At 36.0% G+C, this 25617-nt stretch overlaps 1 protein-coding gene across 8 annotated transcripts in view; it reads right to left on the reverse strand.

Annotated features, from left to right (window-relative positions):
- LOC124233768 (unconventional myosin-IXa) overlaps positions 1 to 25617 on the reverse strand; it is a 289503-nt gene that overhangs the window by 54344 nt on the left and 209542 nt on the right. For all 8 annotated transcript variants that reach the window (XR_006887148.1, XM_046650967.1, XM_046651007.1 and 5 more), the window contains 6 exons: positions 22248 to 22360; positions 18518 to 18660; positions 15704 to 15927; positions 15140 to 15256; positions 13373 to 13561; positions 12097 to 12144 (listed from right to left, as the gene is read on the reverse strand). Coding sequence is in view for 7 of the 8 variants with exons in the window: in XM_046650967.1 (XP_046506923.1) it covers positions 12097 to 12144; positions 13373 to 13561; positions 15140 to 15256; positions 15704 to 15927; positions 18518 to 18660; positions 22248 to 22360 (834 nt within the window). In the remaining variant the exon portion in view is untranslated. The remainder of the gene's footprint in view (positions 1 to 12096; positions 12145 to 13372; positions 13562 to 15139; positions 15257 to 15703; positions 15928 to 18517; positions 18661 to 22247; positions 22361 to 25617) is intronic.

The raw sequence follows: 25617 nt of genomic DNA on the forward strand, positions 1-25617 counted from the left end.
TGCCACAGCGTGGCTCGATAAGCGGTGCGTAGGTCTGCCTGGGATCTGAACCAGCAAACCCCTGGCTGCCAAAGCAGAGTGACGGCAACTTAACTGTTGCACCACTGGGCCGGCCCCAGAAAACTCTTTACAGAAGGATTGTCACGCTCACAGTAGCAGACACAAGTTTTCCACAATTTTGATTTTTGCTTGAAAGTTCAAACTTTACCACTGATAACTTGGAAGACTTTGTCAGGCGTCTTCCCGGAAGTGACAGGGTCACTTTGTTCATTTTCAGAAAATGTCTGCCAAAGTCTGAATAAGTATAGCTTGTTAATAAAGTAAAATTGATGTTCTATAAAAAAGAAAAAATGAGCAGGGGCCGGCCCAGTGGCGCAGTGGTTAAGTGCGCATGTTGCACTTCAGTGGCCCAGGATTCACAGGTTCAGATACTGAGTGCAGACATGGCACCACTTGGCACACCATGCTGTGGTAGGCGTCCCACATATAAAGTGGAGGAAGATGGGCATGGATGTTAGCTCAGGGCCAGGCTTCCTCAGCAAAACGAGGAGGACTGGCAGCAATTAGCTCAGGGCTCATCTTCCTCAAAAAAAAAAAAAAATTAGCTAGAAACACGTTTACACAAAAACTTGAACATAAATGTTCATAGATTACTCATAATAGTCAAAAAGTAGAAAAACCCAAAAGTCTGTAAACTGATAATTGGATAAATAAAATGCAGTATATCTATACAATTGAATACTATTTGGCGATAAACAGGAATTAAGTACCATACATGCTACGACATGGATGAATCTTGAAAATATTACACTAAGTAAAAGAAGACACACACAAAATGCCAATATTGTATGATTTTTTTGTTTTGTTTTAAAGGAAGGAGGAAATTTTTTTAATTTACTTTTTATTGTGGTCATTATAGTTTGTAACATTGTGAAATTTCAGTTTATAATAATAATGACATTATTATTTGTCAGACATCATACAAATGTGACCCTACATCCCTTGTGCCTACCCCCACACCTGTTCCCCTTGGTAATCACTAACTTGCTCTCTTTGTCGGTAAGTTTATGCTCCACAAATAAGTGAAATCATAGGGTGTTTTGTCTTTCTCTGTCTGGGTTATTTCACTTAACGTAATACCTTCAAGGTCCATCCATGTGGTCGCGAATGGGATGATTTTGTCTTTTTTATGGCTGAGTAGTATTCCACTGTATATGTATACATCAGATCTTCTTTAACCAGTCATTGGTCGATGGGCACTTGGATTGCTTCCACATCTTGGTTATTATGAATAATGCTGCAATGAACAGAGGGGGAAATGCCTCTTTGTATTGTTGATTTCAAGTTCTTTGGATAAATACCCAGAAGTGGGATGGCTGAATCATATAGTTTTTCTATTATTAACTTTTTGAGAAGTCTCCATACTGTTTTCCATAGTGGCTGCACCAGTTTGCATTCCCACCAGCAGTGTGTGAGGGTTCCTTTTTCTCCACAACCTCTCCAACGTTTGTTACTATTAGTTTTACATATTTTTGTCATTCTAATGGGTGTAAGGTGATATCTTAGCATAGTTTTGATTTGCATTTCCCTGATGATCAGCGATGATGAACATCTTTCATGTACCTATTGGCCATCCATATATCTTCTTTGGGGAAATGTCTGTTCATGTCTCCTGCCCATTTTTTGATTGGGTTGTTTGATTTTTAGTTGTTGAGTTGTGTGAGTTCTTTATGTATTATGGATATTAAGCCTTTGCCGGATGTATGACTTGCAAATATTTTGTCCCAGGTAGTGGGTTGTTTTTTTGTTTCAATCCTGTTTTCATTTGCCTTGAAGAAGCTCTTTAGTCTGATGAAGTCCCATTTGTTTATTCTTTCTATTGTTTCCCTTCTTTGGGAAGACATGGTGTCCAAAAAGATCCTTTTAATACTGATCTCAAAGAGTGTTCTGCCTACATTTTCTTCTAGAAGCCTTATGATTTCAGGTCTCACCTTTAGGTCTTTGATCCATTTTGAGTTTATTTTGGTGAACGGTGAGAAAGAATGGTCAATTTTCATTCTTTTCCATGTGGCTTTCCAGTTTTCCCAGCACCATTTGTTGAAGACACTTTCTTTTCTCCATTGTAGGCCCTCAGTTCCTTTGTCCAAGATTAGCTGTCCATAGATGTGTGGTTTTATTTCTCGGCTTTCAATTTTGTTCCATTGATCTGTGCACCTGTTTTTGTACCAGTACCATGCTGTTTTGATTACTGTAGCTTTATGGTATGTTTTGAAGTAAGGGATTGTGATGCCTCCAGTTTTGTTCTTTGTTCTCAGGATTGCTTTAGCAATTTGGGGTCTTTTCTTGCCCTATATGAATTTTAGGATTCTTTGTTCTAATTCTGTAAAGAATGTCCTTCGGATTCTGATTGGGATAGTGTTAAATCTGTAGATTGCTTTAGGTAGAATGGACACCTTAACTATGTTTATTCCTCCAATCCATGTACATGGGGTGTCTTTCCATCTCTTTATGTCATCTATTTCTTTCAGAAAAGCCTTGTAATTTTCATTGTGTAGGTCTTTCACTTCCTTAGTTAAATTCACCCCAAAGTATTTTATTCTTTTTGTTGCAACTGTGAATGGTATTGTGTACTTGACTTCTTCTGTTAGTTCTTTATTAGAGTATAGAAATACTACTGATTTATGCAAATTGATTTTATACCCTGCAACTTTGCTGTAGTTGTTGATTACTTCTAAAAGTTTTCCGATGGATTCTTTGGGGTTTTCTATATATAAGGTCATGTCATCTGCAAACAGCGAGAGTTTCACTTCTTCCCTCCCTATTTGGATTCCTTTTATTCCTTTCTCTTGCCTAATTGCTCTGGCCAGGACCTCCAGTACTATGTTAAATAAGAGTGGTGATAGAGGGCATCCTTGTCTCGTTCCTGTTTTCAGGGGGATGGTGCTCAGTTTTTGCCCATTGAGTATGATGTTGGCTGTGGGTTTGTCATATATGGCCTTTATTACGTTGAGGTAGTTCCCTTCTATCCCCATTTTGTTCAGAGTTTTTATCATAAATGGCTGTTGGATCTTGTGAAATGCTTTCTCTGCATCTATTGAGATGATCATGTGGCTTTTATGCCTCAGTTTGTTGATGTGGTGTATCATGTTGATTGATTTGCAGATGTTGAACCATCCCTGTGTCCCTGGTATGAATCCCACTTGATCATGACGTATGATCCTTTTGAGGAATTGCTGAATTCGGGTTGCCAAAATTTTGTTGAGGATTTTTGCATCTATGTTCATCAGCGATATTGGCCTGTAGTTCTCTTTTCTCGTGCTGTCCTTGTCAAACGTTGGTATCAGCGTGACGTTGGCCTCGTAGAATGTGTTAGGAAGTGTTCCATCCTCCCTAATTTTTTGGAATAGCTTGAGAAGGATAGGTATTAAATCCTCTCTGAAAGTTTGGTAGAATTCCCCAGGAAAGCCATCTGATCCTGGGGTTTTATTCTTTGGGATGCTTTTGATTGCTGTTTCAATCTCTTTCCTTGTGATTGGTCTGTTCAAATTGTCTGCTTCTTCTTGAGTGAGCTTTGGGAGACTGTAGGAGTCCAAGAATTTGTCTATTTCCTGTAGGTTATCCATTTTGTTGGCACAGAGTTTTTCGTAGTATTCTCTTATAATCCGTTGTATTTCTGTGGAGTCTGTTGTTATTTCTCCTCTTTCATTTCTGATTTTGTTTATTTGAGCTTTCTCCCTTTTTTTCTTTGTAAGTCTGGCTAGGGGTTTGTCAATTTTATTTATCTTCTCAAAGAACCAGCTCTTTGTTTCATTGATCCTTTCTACTGCCTTTTTTGTTTCAATAGCATTTATTTCTGCTCTGATTTTTATTATTTCCCTCCTTCTGCTGAGTTTGGACATTGTTTGTTCTTCTTTTTCTAATTCTGTTAGGTGTAGTTTAAGATTGCTTATTTGAGCTTTTTCTTGTTTGTTAATGTGAGCATGTATTGCCATAAATTTCCCTCTTTAGGACTGCTTTTGCTGCATCCCATATGAAGGGGTATGGTGTGTTCTCGATCCCATTTGTCTCCAGATTTTTTTTTATTTCTCCCTTTATTTCTTCGATGATCCATTGGTTGTTCAGTAACATCTTGTTGAGTCTCCAGATTTTTGTTCCTTTCCCATCTTTTTTCTTGTTATTGATTTCTAGTTTCATAGCATTATGGTCAGAAAACATACTAGATATTATTTCAATCTTCTTAAGTTTATTGAGGTTTGCCCTGTTTCCAAATATATGGTCTATTCTTGAGAATGTTCCACGTGCACGTGAGAAGAATGTATATTCTGCTGTTTGGGGATGGAGAGTTCTGTATATATCTATTAAGTCCATCTGGTCTGGTTTTTCATTTAATTCCATTATTTCTTTGTTGACTTTTTTTCTGGATGATCCATCCATTGATGTAAGTGGGGTATTGAGGTCCCCTACTATTATTGTGTTGTCACTGATATCTCCTTTTAGGTTTGCTAATAGTTGCTTTATGTACTTTGGTGCTCCTGTGTTGGGTGCATATGTTTAAAATATTATATCTTCTTGGTGGAGCATCCCTTTTATCATTACACACTACCCCTTTTTGTCTCTCTTTACTTGTTTTGTCTTGAAGTCTACTTTGTCTGATATAAGTATGGCAACACTTGCTTTCTTTTGTTTGCATTAGCTTGGAGTATCGTCTTTCATCCCTTCACTCTAAGCCTGTGTTTGTCTTTGGAGCTGAGATGTGGTTCCTGGAGGAGGCATATTTTTGGGTTTTGTTCCTTAATCCATTCTGCTACTGTGTGTCTTTTGATTGAAAAATTCAGTCCATTTACATTTAGAGTGATTATTGATATACGAGGGCCTAATACAGCCATCTTATTGCTCGTTTTCCAGTTCTCCTGCGTTTCCTTTGTTTCTCATAACATGTCTTTTGAACTACTAATTTGATTAGGTAGATTTCTATGGTGGTTTTCTTCATTTTCTCCTTGTTCATCATATATGTCTCTGTTCTAAGTTTTGTTTTGTGGTTACCAAATAGTTGTATAAAAAATCTTGTAGATGAGATAGTCCATTTTCTGATAGACTCTTATCTCCTTAGACTATGCCAATTCCGTCCCTTTCCTCTTCCCCTTCTAAGTTATTTAGGTCATATCTTATTCCATCTTGTGCTGTGAATTTGTGGTTAAAATGATGAGATTACTTTTATTTGGTTGTTTTCCTTCTCTTTATCCTTAATGTTAAAGTAGAGTGCTGACTAACCTGATCTGATAGAGAGCTGCCATTTTCTGGTTATTGCCTTCCTATTCATGTCCTTACTCAGGGCTTTGTAGCCCTTTTCCTATTTTTTTTTTTTCAGGTAAGAGGGCTTTCTTGAGTATTTCTTGTAGTGGGGGGCTCTTGTGGTGATGAACTTCCTTAGCTTTTGTTTATCTGGGAAAGCTTTTATTTCTCTGTCATATCTGAAGGATATTTTCCCTGGATAGAATATTCTTGGCTGAAAGTTTTTGTCTTTCAGAATTTTGAATATATCAATCCACTCTCTCCTAGACTGTAAGGTTTCTGCTGAGAAATCCTCTGAAAGCCTGACAGGGGTTCCTTTGTAAGTTATTTTCTTGTGTCTTGCTGCCCTTAATATTTTTTGTCATTGACTTTTGCTAGCTTTACTACTATATGCCTTGCAATAGGTCTTTTTACATTGATGAAATTAGGAGGTCTACTGGATTCATTCACTTATATTTCCAGCTCTTTCCCTAGGTTTGGGAAGTTGTCAGCTATTATTCCTTTGCAGAAGCTTTCTGCTCCATTCTCTTTCTCTTCCCCCTCTGGAATACCTATAATCCTTGTCGCATTTCCTAATTGAGTCAGACATTTCTCTGAGAGCTTCTTCATTTCTTTTTAGTCTTAGTTCTCTCTTTTCCTCCATCTGAAGCATTTCTATATTACTATCTTCTAAATTGCTAATTCAGTCCTTCATATTATCAGCTCTGTTGTTTAGGGAATCCAGATTTTTCTTAATCTCATCCATTATGTTTTCCATCTCCAACAATTCTGATTGTTTCTTCTTTATAGTTTCAATCTCTTTTGGGAAGAAGCCCCTGAATTTGTTAATTTGTCTTTCTGTGTTTTCTTGTAACTCATTGAGTTTTTTTATAATAGCTATTTTGAACTCTTTGTCATTTAGGTTATGAATTTCTGTGTCTTCAGGGTTGGTTTCCAGGTACTTGTCACTTTCCTTCTGGTCTGGAGATTTAAGTACTTTTTCCTACTGCTTAATGGTGTGGATTTTTGCCTCGCCATAGTTATTATCTGGTTGCAGCTTCCACCTGCCTCCCCTAGGTGGAGATCAGGCACTGTGTACTCTGGGCCCAGCATGAGCTGAGGCTCCCCATCTCCAGACACTGACTTCTTTTCTCTGTGTGCAATGCTCTCACTGACAGCCGATCTGGGGTGCCAGGCAGGGGGAGGGGTGCTTTCTTTCACTTGTGCTTCCCCTAGCCTCTGCTTTTCTCTCTGTGTGGAGCTCTGGGTGATCACAGGGCTGGAGTGCTGGGTGGGGAAAGGGGTACCTTCTTACACCTGTGCACCTTTCCCAGCCCCCACCCCTCTCCCCACTCAGCACTCTAGGGAATCTCAGAGACCTGCGCACCTTTCCCAAATGCTGCTTCTCTCTCCACATGGTGCTCTGGTGGATCAGAGGGCTGGAGGGCCAGGCAGTGGAAGGGGTGCCTTTTGTTTTTTTTTTTTAAAGATTGGCACCTGAGCTAACATCTGTTGCCAATCTTTTTTTTCCTCCTTCTCCCCAAAGCCCCCCAGTTCATAGTTGTATATTCTAATGGTATGTCCTTCAGCTTCTGCTATGTGGGCCGCCACCTCAGCATGGCTTGATAAACGGTGCTAGGTTTGTGCCCAGGATCCAAAGCAGTGAAACCCTGGACTGCCAAAGCAGAGCATGCAAAGTTAATCACTCAGCCACAGGGCTGGCCCCATGTGACGTTTTTCCTTTTTAAGTTTTTTTTTTTGAGGAAGATTAGCCCTGAGCTAACACCTTCCACCAATCCTCCTCTTTTTTGCTGAGGAAGACTGGTCCTGAGCTAATATCCACGCCCATCTTCCTCTACTTTATATGTGGGATGCCTGCAACAGCATGGCTTGCCAAGCGGTGCATAGGTCCACATCCAGGATCTGAACCGGGTCCACATCCTGGGCCGCTGAAGCAGAACATGTGAACTTAACCACTGCACCACCGGGCCGGCCCCCCCATATGACTTTTTTTTAATCAGTGTCCATAACAGGCAAACCTATAGAGACAGAAAGTAGATTAGTGGTTGTCAGGGCTGGGGGACGGGAGAATGGGGAGTGACTCCTTAATGAGGATGGACTCTTTTTGGGGGGTGATGAAAACGCTCTGGAATCATATAGTGGTGATAGTTGCCCAACATAATAAACATACTAAAACCCACTAAATTGTTTACTTTAAATGGTTGATTTTATGTTATATGAATTTTGTCACAGCTTTTAAAACAGCTAGATCAGCTTACAATTCAATTGTACAAGTGATTTTTATTGAGACAATCATCATATGCAGCTACTGCATACTTCCTATTCCCATCTGGAGCAACTGCTTTCTGCTAAGTTGTCAGTAGTTTTACCTATGATTGCTTCTGTGTCAACTCAGTAAAAAAGGAAACTAATGTCACTGTTATTATGAAAATAGTTTTGGTCTTGCAAAATCCCTGAAAGTATCCCAGAAACCCCTGCAGATTACACTTTGAAAATCACTAAATTAAAGAGTTTATATAAGTACAGATAAAGTATAGAAGGAAATACACCATGCTGTTAACTATAGTGATTATCTTTGTGAGATAAAATACCCAGTAATATATGCAACATTAAATAATAAAAACCTACATATGAAAAACTTTAAAACCCTCTTGAAGGACAGAAAAATACTGCTGAACAGATGAAAAAATTCAAAATCATAAATACGTCACTTCTCTCTGTTAATTTAGAAATATAAGGTAACCTGATAAGTAAAAGTACTAATAAGACTTTTCCCCCTTAAAGTAGACAATTGAACTCAAAGTTCATACGGAAAAATAAGTAAGAATAGCCAGACAAGTTCTGAAAAAGAAAAGTAATTAAGGAAGACTTAGCCCTGCCAATTATTATGCATAATAAAAGCTCAACAATTAAAGTGGTTAAGATCAACTAATGGAACAGGATAAAAAGATCCAAGCATAAAGGGAAATTTAGAATGCAAAAAGGGTGACATCTCAAAGTAGATGGGTAAAGATGGACTTTTAAATAAATGATGTTGGATTGCTAAGAGGTAAAATTAGATTGCTATCTTATACTATAGACTAGGATAAACTCCGTAAAGATCAGAATTTAGACATAAAAACTGTGACCATTAAAGTATTAGAAGAAAAAAGTTGAGAATGTCTTTATAACCTTTAGGTGAGGGAAAGTCTAACTATTACTCAAAATTCAGAAGTTATGGAAGAAAAGATTGGTAAATTTAATTTTATAAAAGTGAAAATCTATATAGCAAATAACATTAAAAGACAGGTCAAAAGACAACTGTGATTACCTCTACAGGGAAATGAGGCAATATTTATCAAAATAACAAATGCACTTTACTTAAGACCCAGTAATTCCAATTCTAGGAATAACCACCCCCCACTCTCTTACACACATGCACACAAACATGGTAATTCATTGTGTCATTATTGTTTGTAACAGCAGAAGACTAGAAACAACCCAATGGTCCAGCAAGGAATATGAGACAGCTATAAAACAGATTTCTATGCACATCTATCGTATTAGTTTTCTATTGCTGCTGTAACAAATTACCATAAACTTAGCAGCTTACAATAACACCCGTTTATTACCTCACAGTTGTGTAGGCCAGAAGTCAAACTCAAGTCTCACAAGGCTAAATGCAGTTATTGTCAGAGCTATTTGCTTCTCTGGAACCTTTGGGGAATAACCTGTTTCTAATCTCATTCAGGTTATTGGCAGAATTCAGTTACATGCGGTTGTAGGACCAAAGTCTTGTTTCCTATCTGGCTGTTGGCTAGTGGTTGTACTCAGCTTCTAAAGGCCACTCACATTCCATGGCTACCAGTCCCCCTTTCTCCACCTTCAGAGCCAGTAACAAACTGTGTCCTTCTCATGCTTCAAATTTCTCTTTCTCCTTCTACCAATTTCTTGTGCATCTTCTTCAACTACATCTCTCTGACTTCTGACTTCCTCTTCTGCTTTTAAAAGCCTATATGAGTATATTGGGCTCCTCTGCATAATCCAGGATAAACTCCTTATGTTAAAGTGAGGTGATTAGCAACCTTAATTCCATCTGAAAAGTCCCTTTACAACAGTACGTAGATTAGTGTTGACTGAATAACCAAGGGACAAGAACCTGGAGGGGCACTTCTTTAGGATTTTGTCTACCAGAGTTATAGAGGGATCTCCTGAATACACTGTTCAACAATAAAAGAAAGGCACAAAAGAGTATTATGGCGTTATTATATAACATGCTAAATTTTGTGTGAGAAAGCATAGAAAATAAGCATTTGTCTTATTTCTTATATTGGATAAAGAAACATTGGGAAGATAAACACTAATAAAAATATACATCACTAGAGGAAGAAAAAGGCAGTTAGACTTCTCAGTACCTGCACATTTAAAAAAAAGTTTGAATGATATAGACTTATTCTCTGTTAGAAAAAGAAATACTCTTTAAAAAGAAATTGTTTATATCAGTGTGGACTCATAGATTGTTTTGCGTTTTTTTTCTGCTTTTTCTCCCCAACCTCCCCTAGTACATAGTTGTATATTTTAGTTGTGGGTCCTTCTAGTTGTGGTATGTGGGACGAAGCCTCATCATGGCCTGATGAGTGGTCCCAAGTCAGCACCCAGGATCTGAACCAGCGAAACCCTGGGCCACCAAAGCAGAGAGCGCGAACTTAACCACTCCGCCACGGGGCCGGCTCCTGTTTTAATATTTTTAAGCCTTTTGATATACCATTGTTAGAGTATCTTCTCCAAGAAGGTTATGCAAATTACCCTTGTATTTGCAATACTGAAAAAATTCATATTTATATATCCTTCCAAACTAGGTAATTAATTTATTTTGAGCTTTGTCCCTTTATGAACAAAGTAGAAATTCACGATTTGTTTCATTTTCTTTTGACTCCTAACAATTATAAACATTATTTATGCACTTGTCATTTCTTTCTATGACCTGCACTTTATCACAGTCCCTGAAATATACCAGTTGTTGGATAAATGAATTGTCTTTTTTTGAATGTTATTTGCTTTGCTCATTTTTATCCTGAGGTATGGTTCTTTTGCATATAGACATGAAAAAGACTAGTCTTGTAAGACTTAAAGTGTATAAAGTACTTAAACACTACCTGTAAATAACGGGCCCTCCACCTTCCCTACCCTTTCCTTCATATACAATCTCATTTACTCTTTATAAAAATTCTTAGTGGTGGGTGGCATTATTCCTATTTTACACACGAGGACACTGAGACACATAGATAAAGTTGTCTAAGGTTTCTCAATTCTCCTTTGGAAAACAAAAGTAAGCCAAGCTATATACTACTTTCGGGATTCTGTACCTGTGAAAAGGAAGAACTTTTCAAAAGGTAGATCACGTTAAAAGGCTCAGATCATGCTTTTAACACAGACAGTGAAAAGCTACAAGCAATGATCTAAAAGACTTCAGAATATGGTTTCCAAGTGAGAGGGGAAGATTTATAATCCTGATTTATTAGCAAGGTTGACAATAAATACCCTTGAATTAGAATTTGTCATTGGAAGGGGTGAATCCAGGACTGTAGGCCCTAAAGCTTAACATTTTCAGGGGAAGTGAGGAAGACAAGAGGGGAAACGAAAAGGGGAGAGAGGAGGAACTGGTGGCAGCAAATGAAGCTGATAAGCAGAGGGAACAGAGAGAGTGGTACAAAATGAAGCTTAGAGAGGTAGTCAAGATCAAGATCATGTCGAGTCTTGTAGGCATGGTAAGAATTCTGGGTTTTATTCTGAGTAACAATGGAAATCACCAGAGAGTTCTGAGTAGAGGAGGGGGACATGAGCTGATTTTTGTTTTTAAATGGTTAGTAGGCTACTATGTAGAGAACTGTAAGGGGAGAGAAAGGTATAAGAAGGCAGACCAATTATGAGACTACACATAGTGTACTGGACTGTTGTAATGCAGTAGAGGTGGTGTGAAATGGTCAGATATTAGATATATTTTGAAGGTAGTGTTGACTAGACTCCTGCCTACTTTTCTAGCCACCCCCATAAAAACATACAATACTTGAGCCAATCAAAGCTACTGGCTCAACATGCCAGATTTTTCACTCATGCGCCTTTGGATATACTCTTTTCCCTTCACTAGATACTGCCTGTCTAAACTACTATTCACTTGTCAAGAATTAACAGAAATATCTTTTCATCTGTAAAGCGTTCCTTCATTCTCCCTTTCTGTATTTCAACAGCATTTCGTGTTATCTCTACTATAATATTTATCATACCTGACAGTAAGGATTTTTTAAATGCCTGCCTTCACTAGTAGATTATGAACTCCTCTAGGGCTTAATTCATCCTTGTAATTATAAAGATTATCATAAAGTTCGAAACAGAGATATATAATACTATAGACAAGAACATGAACAATGGTAAAATATGCTCAAATGTCTTGGGAATGTCTTTTGAATTAGAAGTACTTATGTTTGTAAAATCTTAAATAGTCCTCATTTACTTTAGAATGGAAGGAAAGTTCCTAAAAAGCTCCTTCCCCACCCCAACTTCTAAAAAGGGATCATATCTCTACTTTCATGAATAAACATTTTCAGTTTTCTGCCATTTTAGGAAGCCACCATTGATAACAAGTCAAGTCACAGAATTGAAGACACATTTGTCATTCTAAATTCTTGTAAAGGCATAAATGATTACCCCCTAGGCATTGGATAAACTTATTCCTAAATATATCCAGAGAACTACTGTATGATACACTTCAGACTGCTTGCCTAAAAATCACTTTTTTTATAATATAAAAAACAGACTGTAACTTACTAAATCAGTTTCTTTTTTCCTTCTTTTCTTTCTTTCTGTTTTTGGCACCTAGTGGGAGAGAGAAATACAGAAATCGTGAAATAAAGACTACCATACTTTCTTGCTTCTTGGCAAATGCTGAGATTTTTGCTCAACAGACAATAGAGTAAGCAGCAAGAGGAAATGTACAGTGCTAGCAAGGCAAATGTGAGAAAACTTTAAAGTTTAGTAAAACACAGTGCTCATAAAAGCAACAGAATGGAAGGATACTTTAGAGATTATTGTCTTCTTAAGCCTCACTTCTGTCCAGAAGCCATACCATAATGACTATTTTAATCATTGATTAGATGATTATTAATTTTAAAGATTGCATTTTCCATATTTTGGCTCTAGAAAACTCTCCATCCCAAAGCTAAATATAAAAAGGTATCGTTTCAGACACGGAAAAGCTCTTTTACATATGACATTTCCTGATAGCAATGGTATAAAATAATCTAAACCTAACCTTTTAAAATTATAAACAAAGGCAGTATATACGTGGTAAGAATCTTCTTCTGCCTAACAAAGAGTTTAACTCAAATCTAGAACAGAAGAACTTTCAAGGGTTTATTTATTTCTGACTACTTCAAAAATGATTTAAGATGGTATGTAAATCTAAACACACAAACTAGAATAAGTGACAACAAAATGGGACATAATTAATAGAAAAGATTAATAGTATTCCTGCTATCTAATAATTGGATACCTAATTATTTCAGCTGGGGTACTGAAAGGAAACCCATTAACAACTTTATATAAGCCTGCTACCTCTTCCGTAATACAGGTTTCATACTAATAGTTATATAATAGGGCTGAAGCAAGAATTAAATATCAAACACCTAGTACAATTCCTGGCATGCAAGGAATAAAGGTTATTATTACTGTTATATAGAGTTCCAGAAACACATATATTCGTAAAACCTAATTCAAGGAGAAATATAATTTGTGGGTCCTTACATAAGGGCCACTAGATGATACAATTAATCACATCTTTAACCACTGTTTTTCAAAAGGAAATTCATGTATTGACCTCTATCAAAGCTGAGGGCACAACATTTTAACTCTGTGAAAAATGTATTAATTGCAGAAGGTTTAGATAACATGGTCTGATGAACTTAGAGAATGGAGTTTGTTGGATCTAAAATAGTACTAAGTTGACATGTTTACTCGAATATCTTTCTCAAATATCAGATGTCCCAGATTCTTAAGAAGAATTCATAATTGAATCCTTTTACAAGTCAAAATATATCATACTTACCTTTGTGGGTATACAATCCAAAGTCTTGAATTCATTCATATATTCATCTAAAAACACTTTAAAAGTGTTGACCCAAACTCTGACTGGAGATTCATTCCAATCACGCTGCTCAAGCCTCATGGTCTTTTCCAGAATCTGTTCAAATAGTGCGTAGAGATCTTTATACCGTATGCTTTTCCCATCATCTATCTAGTAAGAATAGGAGAAGAAATGTAAGGTTTTTATGAAGAAATTCTTTAAATATAGAAGACTGATTCAAAATATAAAAGATTGGGTAGTTCAGAATAAAGATTAGGATCCTAATATACTTTCTAATGGACATGCCCATGAGGTCATGTGGTACTTGTAAATTCCCACTCTACTGTGGAACATCTGAAGAATAAAACCTGCTAAATTGTAGTAAAATACTTAACAGTTTAAACAATGTGATAATTTAAGAAACTCCTGGGAATTTCTCCCATAAGTCTGGTTTTTTAACTATATTTAGCTATAAAGATTATTTGCATCCTTCTTCTCTATCTCCCCAGGAATGAACCTTGTTTAGACAGTTCTACTCTAAAATTGAAAGAGTCAATACTTGAATCCTTGCCTAATGACACATTAGGCAACCTTTATTTTATTTTTCCAAAGAAGAGTGACAGATCCAGAATAACACCTAATTAATTGCAAAGAAATCTACAGGGAATTCCTTTTAACTTATCCAAATAAGGTCTGAAATCTTTATAAGAGAAAAAAAAGTCTTTAAGTGACCAAAAAGTGTTATATACATTTAGAGTTTATATCTCTTTCACCTTCTTAGAATTAGAAGTTGAACTTTTTTGATGCAGGGTTAAAAAACCACTATTAAGCTCTGTTCCTTACTGCTGGCTCTTATGTGATTCAAAGTGTACTGGAGCATCCAACAAGCCTGAGTCTCTACGCCAGGAAATCCAAGTATGACGTAGTGAAAGAGATGAGCATAAGTATTGGGCAGGATTAGACAAATATGGCCAACCTTGTCCCTCCTCAAACCTAGTCATTTGTCATAGCCTGGTTACCACTTTATTATGGTCTTGAAATTCCTGTTCTCTCAGACTATGTAGTTCCTGTTTTTAAAACGCAAAAAATCTTATACTGGGAAAGAAAAAATAGAGGATATACAAGAAAATCCGTCTGATTTCTCTTTTCACAATGGATTATAGATTGAACAAAGAAAAACCAATTAAATACAAATTATTTTATAGAATATGACCATTCATAGATACTAATAAAGATTCTATAGATCAAAGCACTAATTACTATATACTTTAGCATCAAAAATAAATTTTCTAAAATACAATCAATATCATATGAAAGTATAAGGTAAATCTGAAAGTGATATAAACTGATATACAGAAATCAGTGAACATAAACAGTTCTAATTCCACTGGGAAAACATGTATACTAATTCCACACATGTGAGAATTAGAAGCTAGAGATACAGCTAAAAGGATTATGAGGAGTCAAAATAGTAGAGAGCCACTGGGTGAAACAGAATCATACCCATAGTAATTTGAATTCAATATCTTACGAAGATGCAAATATATCCATAAGAGGGAAAACAAAACTACTCAAGGAAACTCAAGGAAGTTATCAATCTGAGGTCAGTCAGTATTTTCCCTACCTAAAACAAAAACAAGGAACCAGAAAAACCTCTAGTTGCACATGGCCTCTGTATTATATTCTATGGCATTGCCAAATTTCTCATATGTTGAACTACTGAATATCTCCTAACACAGTCCGACTTACCGCCAACGCAGATGAATAAAAGCTGAAGATATTCTGCCGAAATTCTTTTAGGGCTTTTTTAAACACAACATCTACTAGTGTGTCTTTCTTGCTGTCTTCATTATCTAGGTCATTCATCTGGGGACCATAGAAAGAATTTTTGTACACAATCAACTAATTAAAAAGAGGTGAATGTAACAGTGGTCACATATTGTTTCTTCAACAATGACTGTCCTAAAAGTGCAAGCCACTGCTATTATGGGACCCAGGTAAAAGCATAACTAGATAGCCAAAGTTTTATCACTACTAGATGATTTCTAAGGTCTCTTCTAACATTCTATGATTCTATAGTTCTGCTACCATCATAGCAAAATGGAAGTTAACAGTAAAGCCCAAAACCTTAAATCCTGTCTACCCAGTCTGACTAATGCATATCCTATTATTTGTACCTTTCTGGTAGAGAACAGACCATTTAACTTACTGAAGCATATTATAAACTTTGATCTCCAGGGGACATATCGTGATATATACCAGTATTCCATAGTCAAAGCTGCTCAGGGGCCTAACTCAGCACGCAAAGTGTACCTTTTTCAGAAGAAACTCATCCATGCTTTTTAAATCACTGGCACTTGCTATGATCTGAACAGAGTCATTTTGCCATTGCATAGACTCCAAAGCCACGCTGCTGATCTTCACGCTTCGCTTGCGCTTTGCCTTTGGAGAAGGCTCTTTATTCTCTTTGAACTCTTTCCGGCAACTTCCAGGCAATTCTGGACTCAAAGGAGGGGTTGGGTGATACTGAGCTAATTCTACAATTCAAGATAGAGTATCAAAAAAAATTTAGTATAAATATTGAAATCTCCACATTCCTCTTTTAAGTTTAAGTTCCTTTAGAAAGTCACTGAAGGAAACATACATAAATATCTGAAAAGCAAAGTAACACTAATGTTTGAGGTCAGGCATTTAGGCAGTAACTCCAGATTGCACATTTGGACAGAAAATATATTTAAGAATTACAACTTTTCAACAGGAAATGCTATCGTGTCTCCCAAGGAGCTGAGGTCTGATACTGAAAATCTAGATGGAAGAGTCTTGTAGAACCGAAGCATGGATCCCAAAGACCTCAGTTCCAAAGAAAAGAAAGAAGAGTACACAATCACCCTAGCATGTTAAGTGCTGATTGTTAATCCAGTCACAGCTTTATTATATCTGTTTGAAAGAACATCTAGCTATATACAAGTTCAACAACCAGTGAAGTTTGATGATTATTATTATTTCTTGACTAGGATCTGAAGCCATAAATGCTTCAGAGATAACATCTGGTTATCTGGTTACCTGTTTAGGGAGCCAGGTAACTCAACTGGCTCACTTCTGCTTGGGTATCCTTAGTATTCAGGATTTTCTTATACATCTTCCAAATAACTGTCTGAATTTCTCAAAGAATTCCTGGAATGAACTAGCTTTGTATGCAATATTGGAAAGCACAGCAAATTTTTTCTGCAATTGTTTATACCAGAGAAATTAGATTTAAATTGCCCATTACAATCAGCACTACACCGGATTTACCAAAGCCCTACCTGGGGCTTGATGAGAATGCTGGCCCCTTCTCGTTTCACTTATCTGTTTGTTTCCCCCACATGCATTCACCTTATCGTCTGTCCAATGGTATATCCTCACTCCATCTAAAAGCTAATGCCGATCATGAAGTAGCCTCCTACACGCTAAATGCCACCCCAGGAGGTGAGACAGACTCAATCTCAGAAACGGTACCAGAATAAAAATTATAAAGATACAAGATACAAGTAAATTCAAATTGGTATCAACTGATTTTAATTCCATTATATAACCTAGATATATAAGTATGTAATTATTTCATTTAGCAAAGTCAATATCTTTCTTAAAAGAAATAATGGTTAGTAAGAAACTGTTTATAATCCTATTTCACCATTAAAAACAAAGGCTACGTTAATGGATTTCTACCCAAAGATAAATAAAAAGCTACAGTCTTAATTTTTATACATGTATCCTTATGAAGCAAATACACAATGAAGTCTGTCATAATATATGCTTCAACTAAAGAGCTTTACACTTCCTTCTTGGGAATTAGCAGTGGAAAATGAAAATTTTAGAATTATTACTGTAAACCAGGTAAGATACAAGAAATTGATCCTCTTAGTAATGTAACGGTAAGAAATTCCAAATTTTCCAAACTAAACTTGTAGTATTCATTTAATTTATTATTGTTTTTATCCATACCAGTTTGTCAACTAATAGGAGCAAAGCTACAAGACACAAAAACAGGGCTCTAACTACATCTCTACCATTTTTATCTCTGACATACAGGTGCCTCCATTCTGACTCCTCAATTTCTATATGAAGCTTGCTGATCTTTCCTCCTTGCCCCTCTATCTTATCTTAGACATGAGAAGTTTTGTTTACTTATTTTAACTGGGTCTGTTCTATCTTTTGGTAAGAGATAATAACTTTCTTCCTTGGACCTCTTTCTGTTTTATCCAATACTAGTATTTCACCCACTCATTACCACATACTCCCCTTTGATGTATGTCCCTGGTGAAGATGACTGGCATTATTACAGAGTAAGTAAAAACTCTCTTACATACTTTAGCAAAGGGCTTGGGAACTAATCTTCTAATGCTGGGATTATTGGAATCTTTAGAAAGTTAGTGATTCTGACATTTAGAAAGGCCAATTTTCTCAACAGACTGTTGACTGATATGTGTTACGTGTTTCATATGTGTTATGACTGATGCCCAAAAAGTCAAAATAACAGCTACCATTATAAAGTCCCAGACATTGACATATAGCAGGTACTTAATAATGTGGACTCTGGAGCTGGACTGCCTGGATTTGAATGTCACCTCTGCCAATTACTATACATGTAGAAGCAAATAACTTCTCTGTGCCTCAGTTTTCTCATCTATAAATTGGGAATAATAACCATACCAACCTCAAAAAATTGCTGTGAGGATCAACTGAGTTAATACATACAACACGCTTAGTATAGTGCCTTGTATGTAGTAAGCACCCAAATATTAGCTGCTGTTATCTTATTAATTGCTACTAATAATACATATTTGTTAAGTGAATGAGTGATGGCTAAATTTTTACACTTTAGAAAACTGAGGCTAACTGAAGATTCATAACCATTCTTGAAGTTGTTTCACTGTTTTGTGCCACATTTCCTTGGAACTTCTTTTATAGGTACAATGTAATTTTATAATTATCTTTTAGTTAAGGAAGAATTTAACAATCCTGGTCTTATCTCCTTAGAACATCTAGCCAACAGGACTACCATTATGAATACTAGAGGAACAGTAAACATTCAGAAAAAGTAAACAGAAATTACGAAGACAATCTCCACCCTCTGTCCATTTTTACCCTCTGGAAACTGATGAGCTGGAATCATCTCTGAGCCAGCAAAGAGTGCCAAAACCTCCGACTGGGTGGCAGGTTTCACTCTAGTAGTCTTCTTCTCCCCTTGTTTCCCTTTGGCCCAGAATCTCATCTTAGCTCTCTGAGGTCTATTTTTAAAAAATAAAGGTAAAAATGTAAATCAGCATGTCCCAGTAACAATATTTGTACATTACTTTAAGCTATATAATGATCTTTCATCTGTATTAGTTCATTTAAACTTCACTCTTAAGTTTAACCATATTTAATCTTCAATTTAACATCTAAACATCTGGCAGGTTACTTTCCTCACCTTGAACATAGAACTAATAAGACTCAGAGATGTTAAATAATTCCCTAACACAAAACAGCTACAAAGCAGTGGAACTGGATTCTAACTTAGGTTTTCTGATTTCTGATCTGATATCTTTTCATTCTTGTCCTCCTTCCAGCTTGGATTTAGTATATGGACAACTTAACAAAGAAAATACTTACAAAGAAATCACTGATATCCCATTAGTGTAAACACATTAGTTTACTTTTTTTTTGGTAATTTCCTTCCAATCGTTATGCATATAAGCATGCCCATTTTTAGACCACTGCAATCATGATGCAGATACAATTTTAAACCTTTCCACTTACCATTGTATAAGAAAGGTCTTAATGTCACTATTTTATTTTCACGAGTTATCAACATTAACAAAAGCCACCACTTATTTGCGTTATCTTGCTCCGGGCACAAGTGCTTACACAGGATTACCTTACTTAATTGCAACGAGAAGTTTACTTTCAAACTACTATAACCATTTTACAGGTGAAAACTGGAGGCTTAAATAAACATTAGGTAACTTTCCCAAGGTTACATAACCAGTGAGTGACAAAGTTGAGAATCACGCTTACTATGTATATCACCTCATTCTTAGTGCTTATAAACTCTCTCCCGTCACATAGATCAAGGAAATACCTTGAGATACTAACAACAGCTTACATTCATTGACCATATAGCATGTATCCTAACTCCATACTAGGAGGCTTATTTATACATTAATTTGTTTGTTCCTTTGTATGTTCACTTAGGCAATCAAAAAAAATTTTTGAGCATCTACTAGGAGCCAGGCACTATGCCTCATTTGATATGCCTAATTTTCACAACTACCATGATAAAGAGGTATTATCCTTACTTGACATATGAGCAAACTGAGGCTCAGAGGGCTGATGGAACCAGCAGTTAAAGTCAGGTCTATCTGGTTTTGAAGCCCATGTTCTTTTTTCCTTTGTTCCTTTTTTTCCTAAAGCTTATTATTAAACTTACACATCCAGAGTGTAAAGAGAAATTGTTTTACAAGCTTGATTACAAATGACAGCATCCTTCTGCCATTCTCATTCCTTTTCTGCTCCCTGGAGGCAACTCTTTTGAATTGATTTATGATTCTTTTAAGACTCACCATACTTATATTGCTATCATACTTGTGACCACAGTTAATGATTAAGCATGTTCTATCACTCCTGTTCTACACTGTCCACAAACAGAGATGTGTCCCCAACTGAATCATATGGCAACTTTAGTTAGATCAATATACAGTATTTTCTTTTAGTAATTATTATTTTTATTATGTAAATAATATTCACAACTGAGGCATGTGCATAACCCATTTTTTTTCAAGAGTTAATAAATGTTTTTACATTTGCTCACTTTTCTACATACAATTCACCTCCAAGTGTTTCCTCGTTTGTATATATTTCCTTTCAACATGTTCAAATGTAGTACTCCATCAGTTTCATGTTCTTGATGAAATCTCTCCCAGAACCTTCCAACCTGCTCCAATCTGGCATAGTTTCTCTCAGTGTTTGCTGTACAACTATCATTTGAAAAGCTACTTTTACCATAATGGAGATTGCTTTTGTCTTTATTATGTTATAATGACATGTCTTTTGGTATGGGTCTGTTTTCATCCATATGTTGGGCACTCGGTGGGCCCTTTCAATCTAGAAACTCATGTCCTTCAGTTCTGTGAAATTTACTTGAATTACTTTATTAATGATTTGCTCCTCTCCATTTACTTTGTTCTCTATCTTTCCAGAGCTCCTATAGCGGGTCACTGGATTTCTTGAACTGCTCCTCTAATTTTCTTATCTTTTCTTGTCTCTTCCATCTCTTTGTCTTTTTGTCTTTGTCTTCAACTTTCTGAGATACGTCTTCAAGTTTCTTTCTAACTCTCCTGGTTGTTTTTTTATGCTATCATATTTTTAATTTTCAAAAGCTCTTTATGAATGTTTGTCTTTCGTGCATTCTGTTTGGTTTGACAGATGCAGTTATATTTATTTATGCAAAAGTCTGTTGATAGTGTATTTGACTGTCTTGAAGTTTTCTTTCCTCTGCATAGTTTATTTCTTCCAAGTTGTATTTTATCCATTACTTTTAGTTTCTTTCATATAAAATGTTTCCTCAAATGTGATAAAAAGTAGGATTAAAAAGAAAGGTATTTGGAAGCTCTAATGTGTGTTGGTGGGGCTTCCAAACCATGGTCTTCCTTGTACAGTTATCTGGCTGGTCCATTTTGTAGGGATGACCCTGATGCCAATATCTCTAGCTCTTTCCTTGAGGGTTGGACAAAAGCCCCAAAGACTCTTTGAACCATCTGCTTAAAGGGCATGTGAAATGTGGAAGTTGAGTAGAGGAAAAAAGCTGAGGAATCTTAACATTCAGTATGTAAACATTCATTAAATCCTCCTGTGGCAAATATGTATCCTAGTCCTCAACTGTATCTGACATCCTTCAAGTGCAGAGACGTTCTGTTTTATCCTTTCCAGAGAATGAATATCCTATTTTCTGCTAGCACTGGGGAAGGTCAGTCAGTTGGATGTTCTTTCTTAGCTGATTTACAATTCAGCTTTCTCCTGCCTATTAAGACATTTAAAATTTGTCTACTTACTTTTTGGATTCCACAATTTTATTATTATTGTCTCCTGTTGTTTTTTTGTTGTTGTTTGTCCTGTATAGGTTTTGTAATTTGAGCAATTTTAGTGAAGGGAGTGGAAATTAAATTTACATATTTAATCTGCTATCTCTAGCTGTATGTTCTTCCAACTATGTTATATCTTGTTTCCCAAAATTTGATCTCCAGCATAATCTGCTCTGGATTTGGGTTACTTTGGATGATGCCTCTACAGTCATTGAGAAAGTGGTCTTTAATAGGGTTATGAACCATATGGATTTCAATGTGATCTTCAGGTGTTCGGTGAGGGCCCAAATGCCTTGTATAACACCATAAGGGACAAAGATATTTACTTGACTAGTAAAAATTCCATATACTCTTCTAAAGAGAACAGAATTATTTCCTGAAAGTCCTTTCCAATTCCATTTGTAAAACACTTAGTTTAGAACAGAATCCAAGTCCAAAACTGGAAAATATTTTCAATCTCATCTGTTCTCTTTTCTTTTACAACAAAAAAAATCACAAGTCATATAATGATTTAATGACTGCCCAAATCACACTACTAAACATATAGAAAGATACAGCTCTTTATATATATTTATATCTCTGAACCATTATGTGCCTGTCACACAGTAGGTACTTAATATTTGTTGAAAAATAGACAAATTTCAAAACTAGCTATTCTATCAATTATGCTTTTAAAAAGAGGTTCAGTGTTTAACTACAGTTAGTAGTAAACAAAATTATATTACCCTTATTAACTCTCAGTGTATATTTTATACCTTATATCCAAATCTGAAGCCTTCTGTCTCACTGCCAACTTTGCAATCTCCCCTTGAGACATAGTCTTATGAAGCTTTGCTTCTTCATCAACCAAAGAAAATCGCTGTGATGTCTGTAATAATCACATACATGAACAACTTTAAAACCAAGTAACTACATCATAGCACTGTAATTAAAACTCAGGTTATAGATTATTTGAGAATTACACCTATTAAAAATATACAAAAGTACATTCACATTATTCAGAGATTCACTGAAATAAAAGAACCTACTAAAAACTCTATTAATTTCCTAAAGTAAAGAGACTTGATAGGATCTACCAGATCATGTTTTTGGACAATTTAACAAAGAATATCAAGTAGAAAGGTAAGAAAAAAGTCAAAACTACCTAAAGATACAGACAAAAGATCCAGGATCTGATAAATCTAGAAAGCTAAGTATAGTCGTTCATACCTCCTTTTATTTGTCCCTAAAAGGTGATGATTACTTTTATGGCTTAACTTTCAATTATAGAGTCTTACTGTATCCAGTCAAGGATTTAAAGAAGCCAGAACACAGGAAGATAAGAAAAACCAAGGGACCAAAGAATAAAAGATATTATCACCACTAATTGTCTGAATTATAAACAACCTCGGCAGATTCTCTGAGTTGAACACATGAAGCTGAAGGTACAGAGAAACCAGAGTGACTAGAGACCAAAAGACAGAGTACTGGAGAGGAGAGAGATACATAAAGAAGGAACTTTAGAGATCTTCAGAGAGGCCCCATTGAGTATTTAGCTGACAACTAATCAACGCTTCTGTGTCAGACAACTACCCAAGATGAGGGAAAGGACCACTAGAAAGGATTAAAGATAATAGTGCCCAGCACTCACAAAAGGTCAGTATGAGTGTCTGTGCCCATGAGTCAGAGTACATAACCTTATGATTCCCAGGGTACCAGGCAATGTACACAAAGGATTTTGCCTCAATAGTCAAGAATAATGAGCCCTAGACTAAGTACTGCTCTGTTTGAACTTAACAAATCTTTATTTATTAAAAATGTACATATTTAAGGTGTATAACATGATGATTTGATTTACATATAAAGAGTAAAATGATTATGGCAGTCAAGCTAATTAACATATCATATCCTCACATAGCTACATTTCTTTTTGTTTTTTGGTGATAAGACTACCTGAAATCTATTCTTTTAGCAAATTTCTGGTATTCAATGCATTCAGTCTAAGAAATCTCAAAAGGAAGCCTAAAAGGACCAAATTGCTTCCAGAAGAAAGCTCTGGAATATAACAATCTCAAGAATATTAATCAAATACAAAGGTATCAGCATCCAACAAGGCAAAACTCACAATGTCAGGCATCCAATACAAAATAATTAGGCATGCAAAGAAATACAAATATATGGCCAGTAATGAGGGAAAAAACAATCCATCTATAATGACTCAAAACTGACACAAATGTTATAGAGTACTGGTAGATTAGAGAACTGACTAAAGGGAACGGATTTAAATTGTACGTGATTCAAGGTGACAAGTTTTTAAAGACTTTGCTTCTTAGGAAGAAGAAGGTAAAAAGGGTAAGGAAAGCGTGTCCTTTAGAAATTGGGTAACAAAAGCAAAAGGACAAAATTTAGAATCCAGCATGGCAAAAGAGAAGCAAACATGGAGGACACAATGCTGCCTCTACTACCACAAAACAAACAAACCAACCCAAAACAGGCTGTCTGCAAAAGAAACATACTTTGCTCACTAACAGAAGAGAAAGTACTTGAACTTATTATCTTATACACTACCCCAAACGCACAAAATGAATAAATTAAAACATACAAAATCTAGAGAAGTTACAATAAGAAAACAAAGAAAATGAGAACCAAAACAACTCAGCTGATTAACCCCACCTCTCACCAAAAAAAAAAAAACCAAGCATGAAGCAAAAAACTGTAATTCAAAAATGAATTAAATATCCTCATACATATGAAACACCATCCTGAATCAGAAATCCAGAAATTAAAAATAGAAATGAACCAAAAAGACAAAACACAAGAAGAAATGTTCATTCCAGAGAGTTGAATGAACTCAGGAAAGATAGGGAAATGAAAACTAACTTACAAGATGCCTAAGGAAGAAAAAGTACAAATGGAAGTTTACAAAGGGGACTGAACAAAGGCAGGAAGATAATAAAGAATATAAAGTGATACAAAGAAATAAGTAAAAAGGGCCAGAGAGGAGGTGGTTGAAATGGAAGAGAGGAGGTAATTGAAATGGAAGACAGGAAATGAAGAAAAAACATATTTATAGTTGGAGACCCTAAAAAAGAAAAACAAAACAATAGAACACAACTAATATTTAAAACTATAATGCAAGAAAACTTAAAAAATAAGGCAAGACCAGCATTTACAGACTGACAGAGCCTTGCAGGTATATGGGATAATTAGTCTGTAACGATCAACTTGAAGACACATCCTAAACTTTAAATATAAAGAAAAAATTCTGAAGGCCTCCAACTAAAAAGATCAAATAACTTGTAAGAGCAAGAGAATTACACTGGGAATAGACTTACCAAAAATAACAAATAAAGCAAGATAACAATAAAATAGCATTTTCAAAAAATTCAGGGACAGAAAGTATGAAATAAGGATTTTATATGTAGCCAAGATATCCCTTCATATACCAAGGCTATAGACAGAACTCAGGGAATTCTGTATCTATGAATGCTTCACGAGTAATCTACTAGGGGCAGAGATTCATCCAACCAACAGATAAGTGGGGAAACTTCAGCAAAATACTTGATACAATCATTTAATATATTTAATAGTAGATCTAAGCCAAAAACAAAGGTGGGGACTAGGGTAAAGAATAATATGTAAAATTACATGTTCTGCCAAAATAGAAATAAGTCTAAAACCCAGGCGTAGAAAGGAGAAGAAAATAGAGATTAGAATAAGTCATTGATAGTTGTGTCACAGCAGGTGAGAATTAAACAATATTATTCATTTAAAAATGATTAGAGAATAACTGCTTAAATAAAACAAGTAAATTATGGGGCCGGCCCAGTGGCGCAGTGGTTAAGTGTGCATGTTCCGCTTCGGCAGCCCGGGGTTCACCAGTTCGGATCCTGGCTGCGGACATGGCACCGCTTGGCACGCCATGCTGTGTGGTAGGCGTCCCACATATAAAGTAGAGGAAGATGGGCATGGACGTTAGCTCAGGGCCAGTCTTCCTCAGCAAAAAAGAGGAGGATTAGCAGCAGTTAGCTCAGGGCTAATCTTCCTCAACAACAAAAAAAAAGTGAATTAAAGGCATTTTAAAAATCATATACAAAAATTAATAACCAAGAGAACAAGAACAAAACCCTTCCTACATATCAAAAG

This window comes from Equus quagga, chromosome 2 (assembly GCF_021613505.1).
Source record: "Equus quagga isolate Etosha38 chromosome 2, UCLA_HA_Equagga_1.0, whole genome shotgun sequence".
NCBI classification, from domain to species: domain Eukaryota; kingdom Metazoa; phylum Chordata; class Mammalia; order Perissodactyla; family Equidae; genus Equus; species Equus quagga.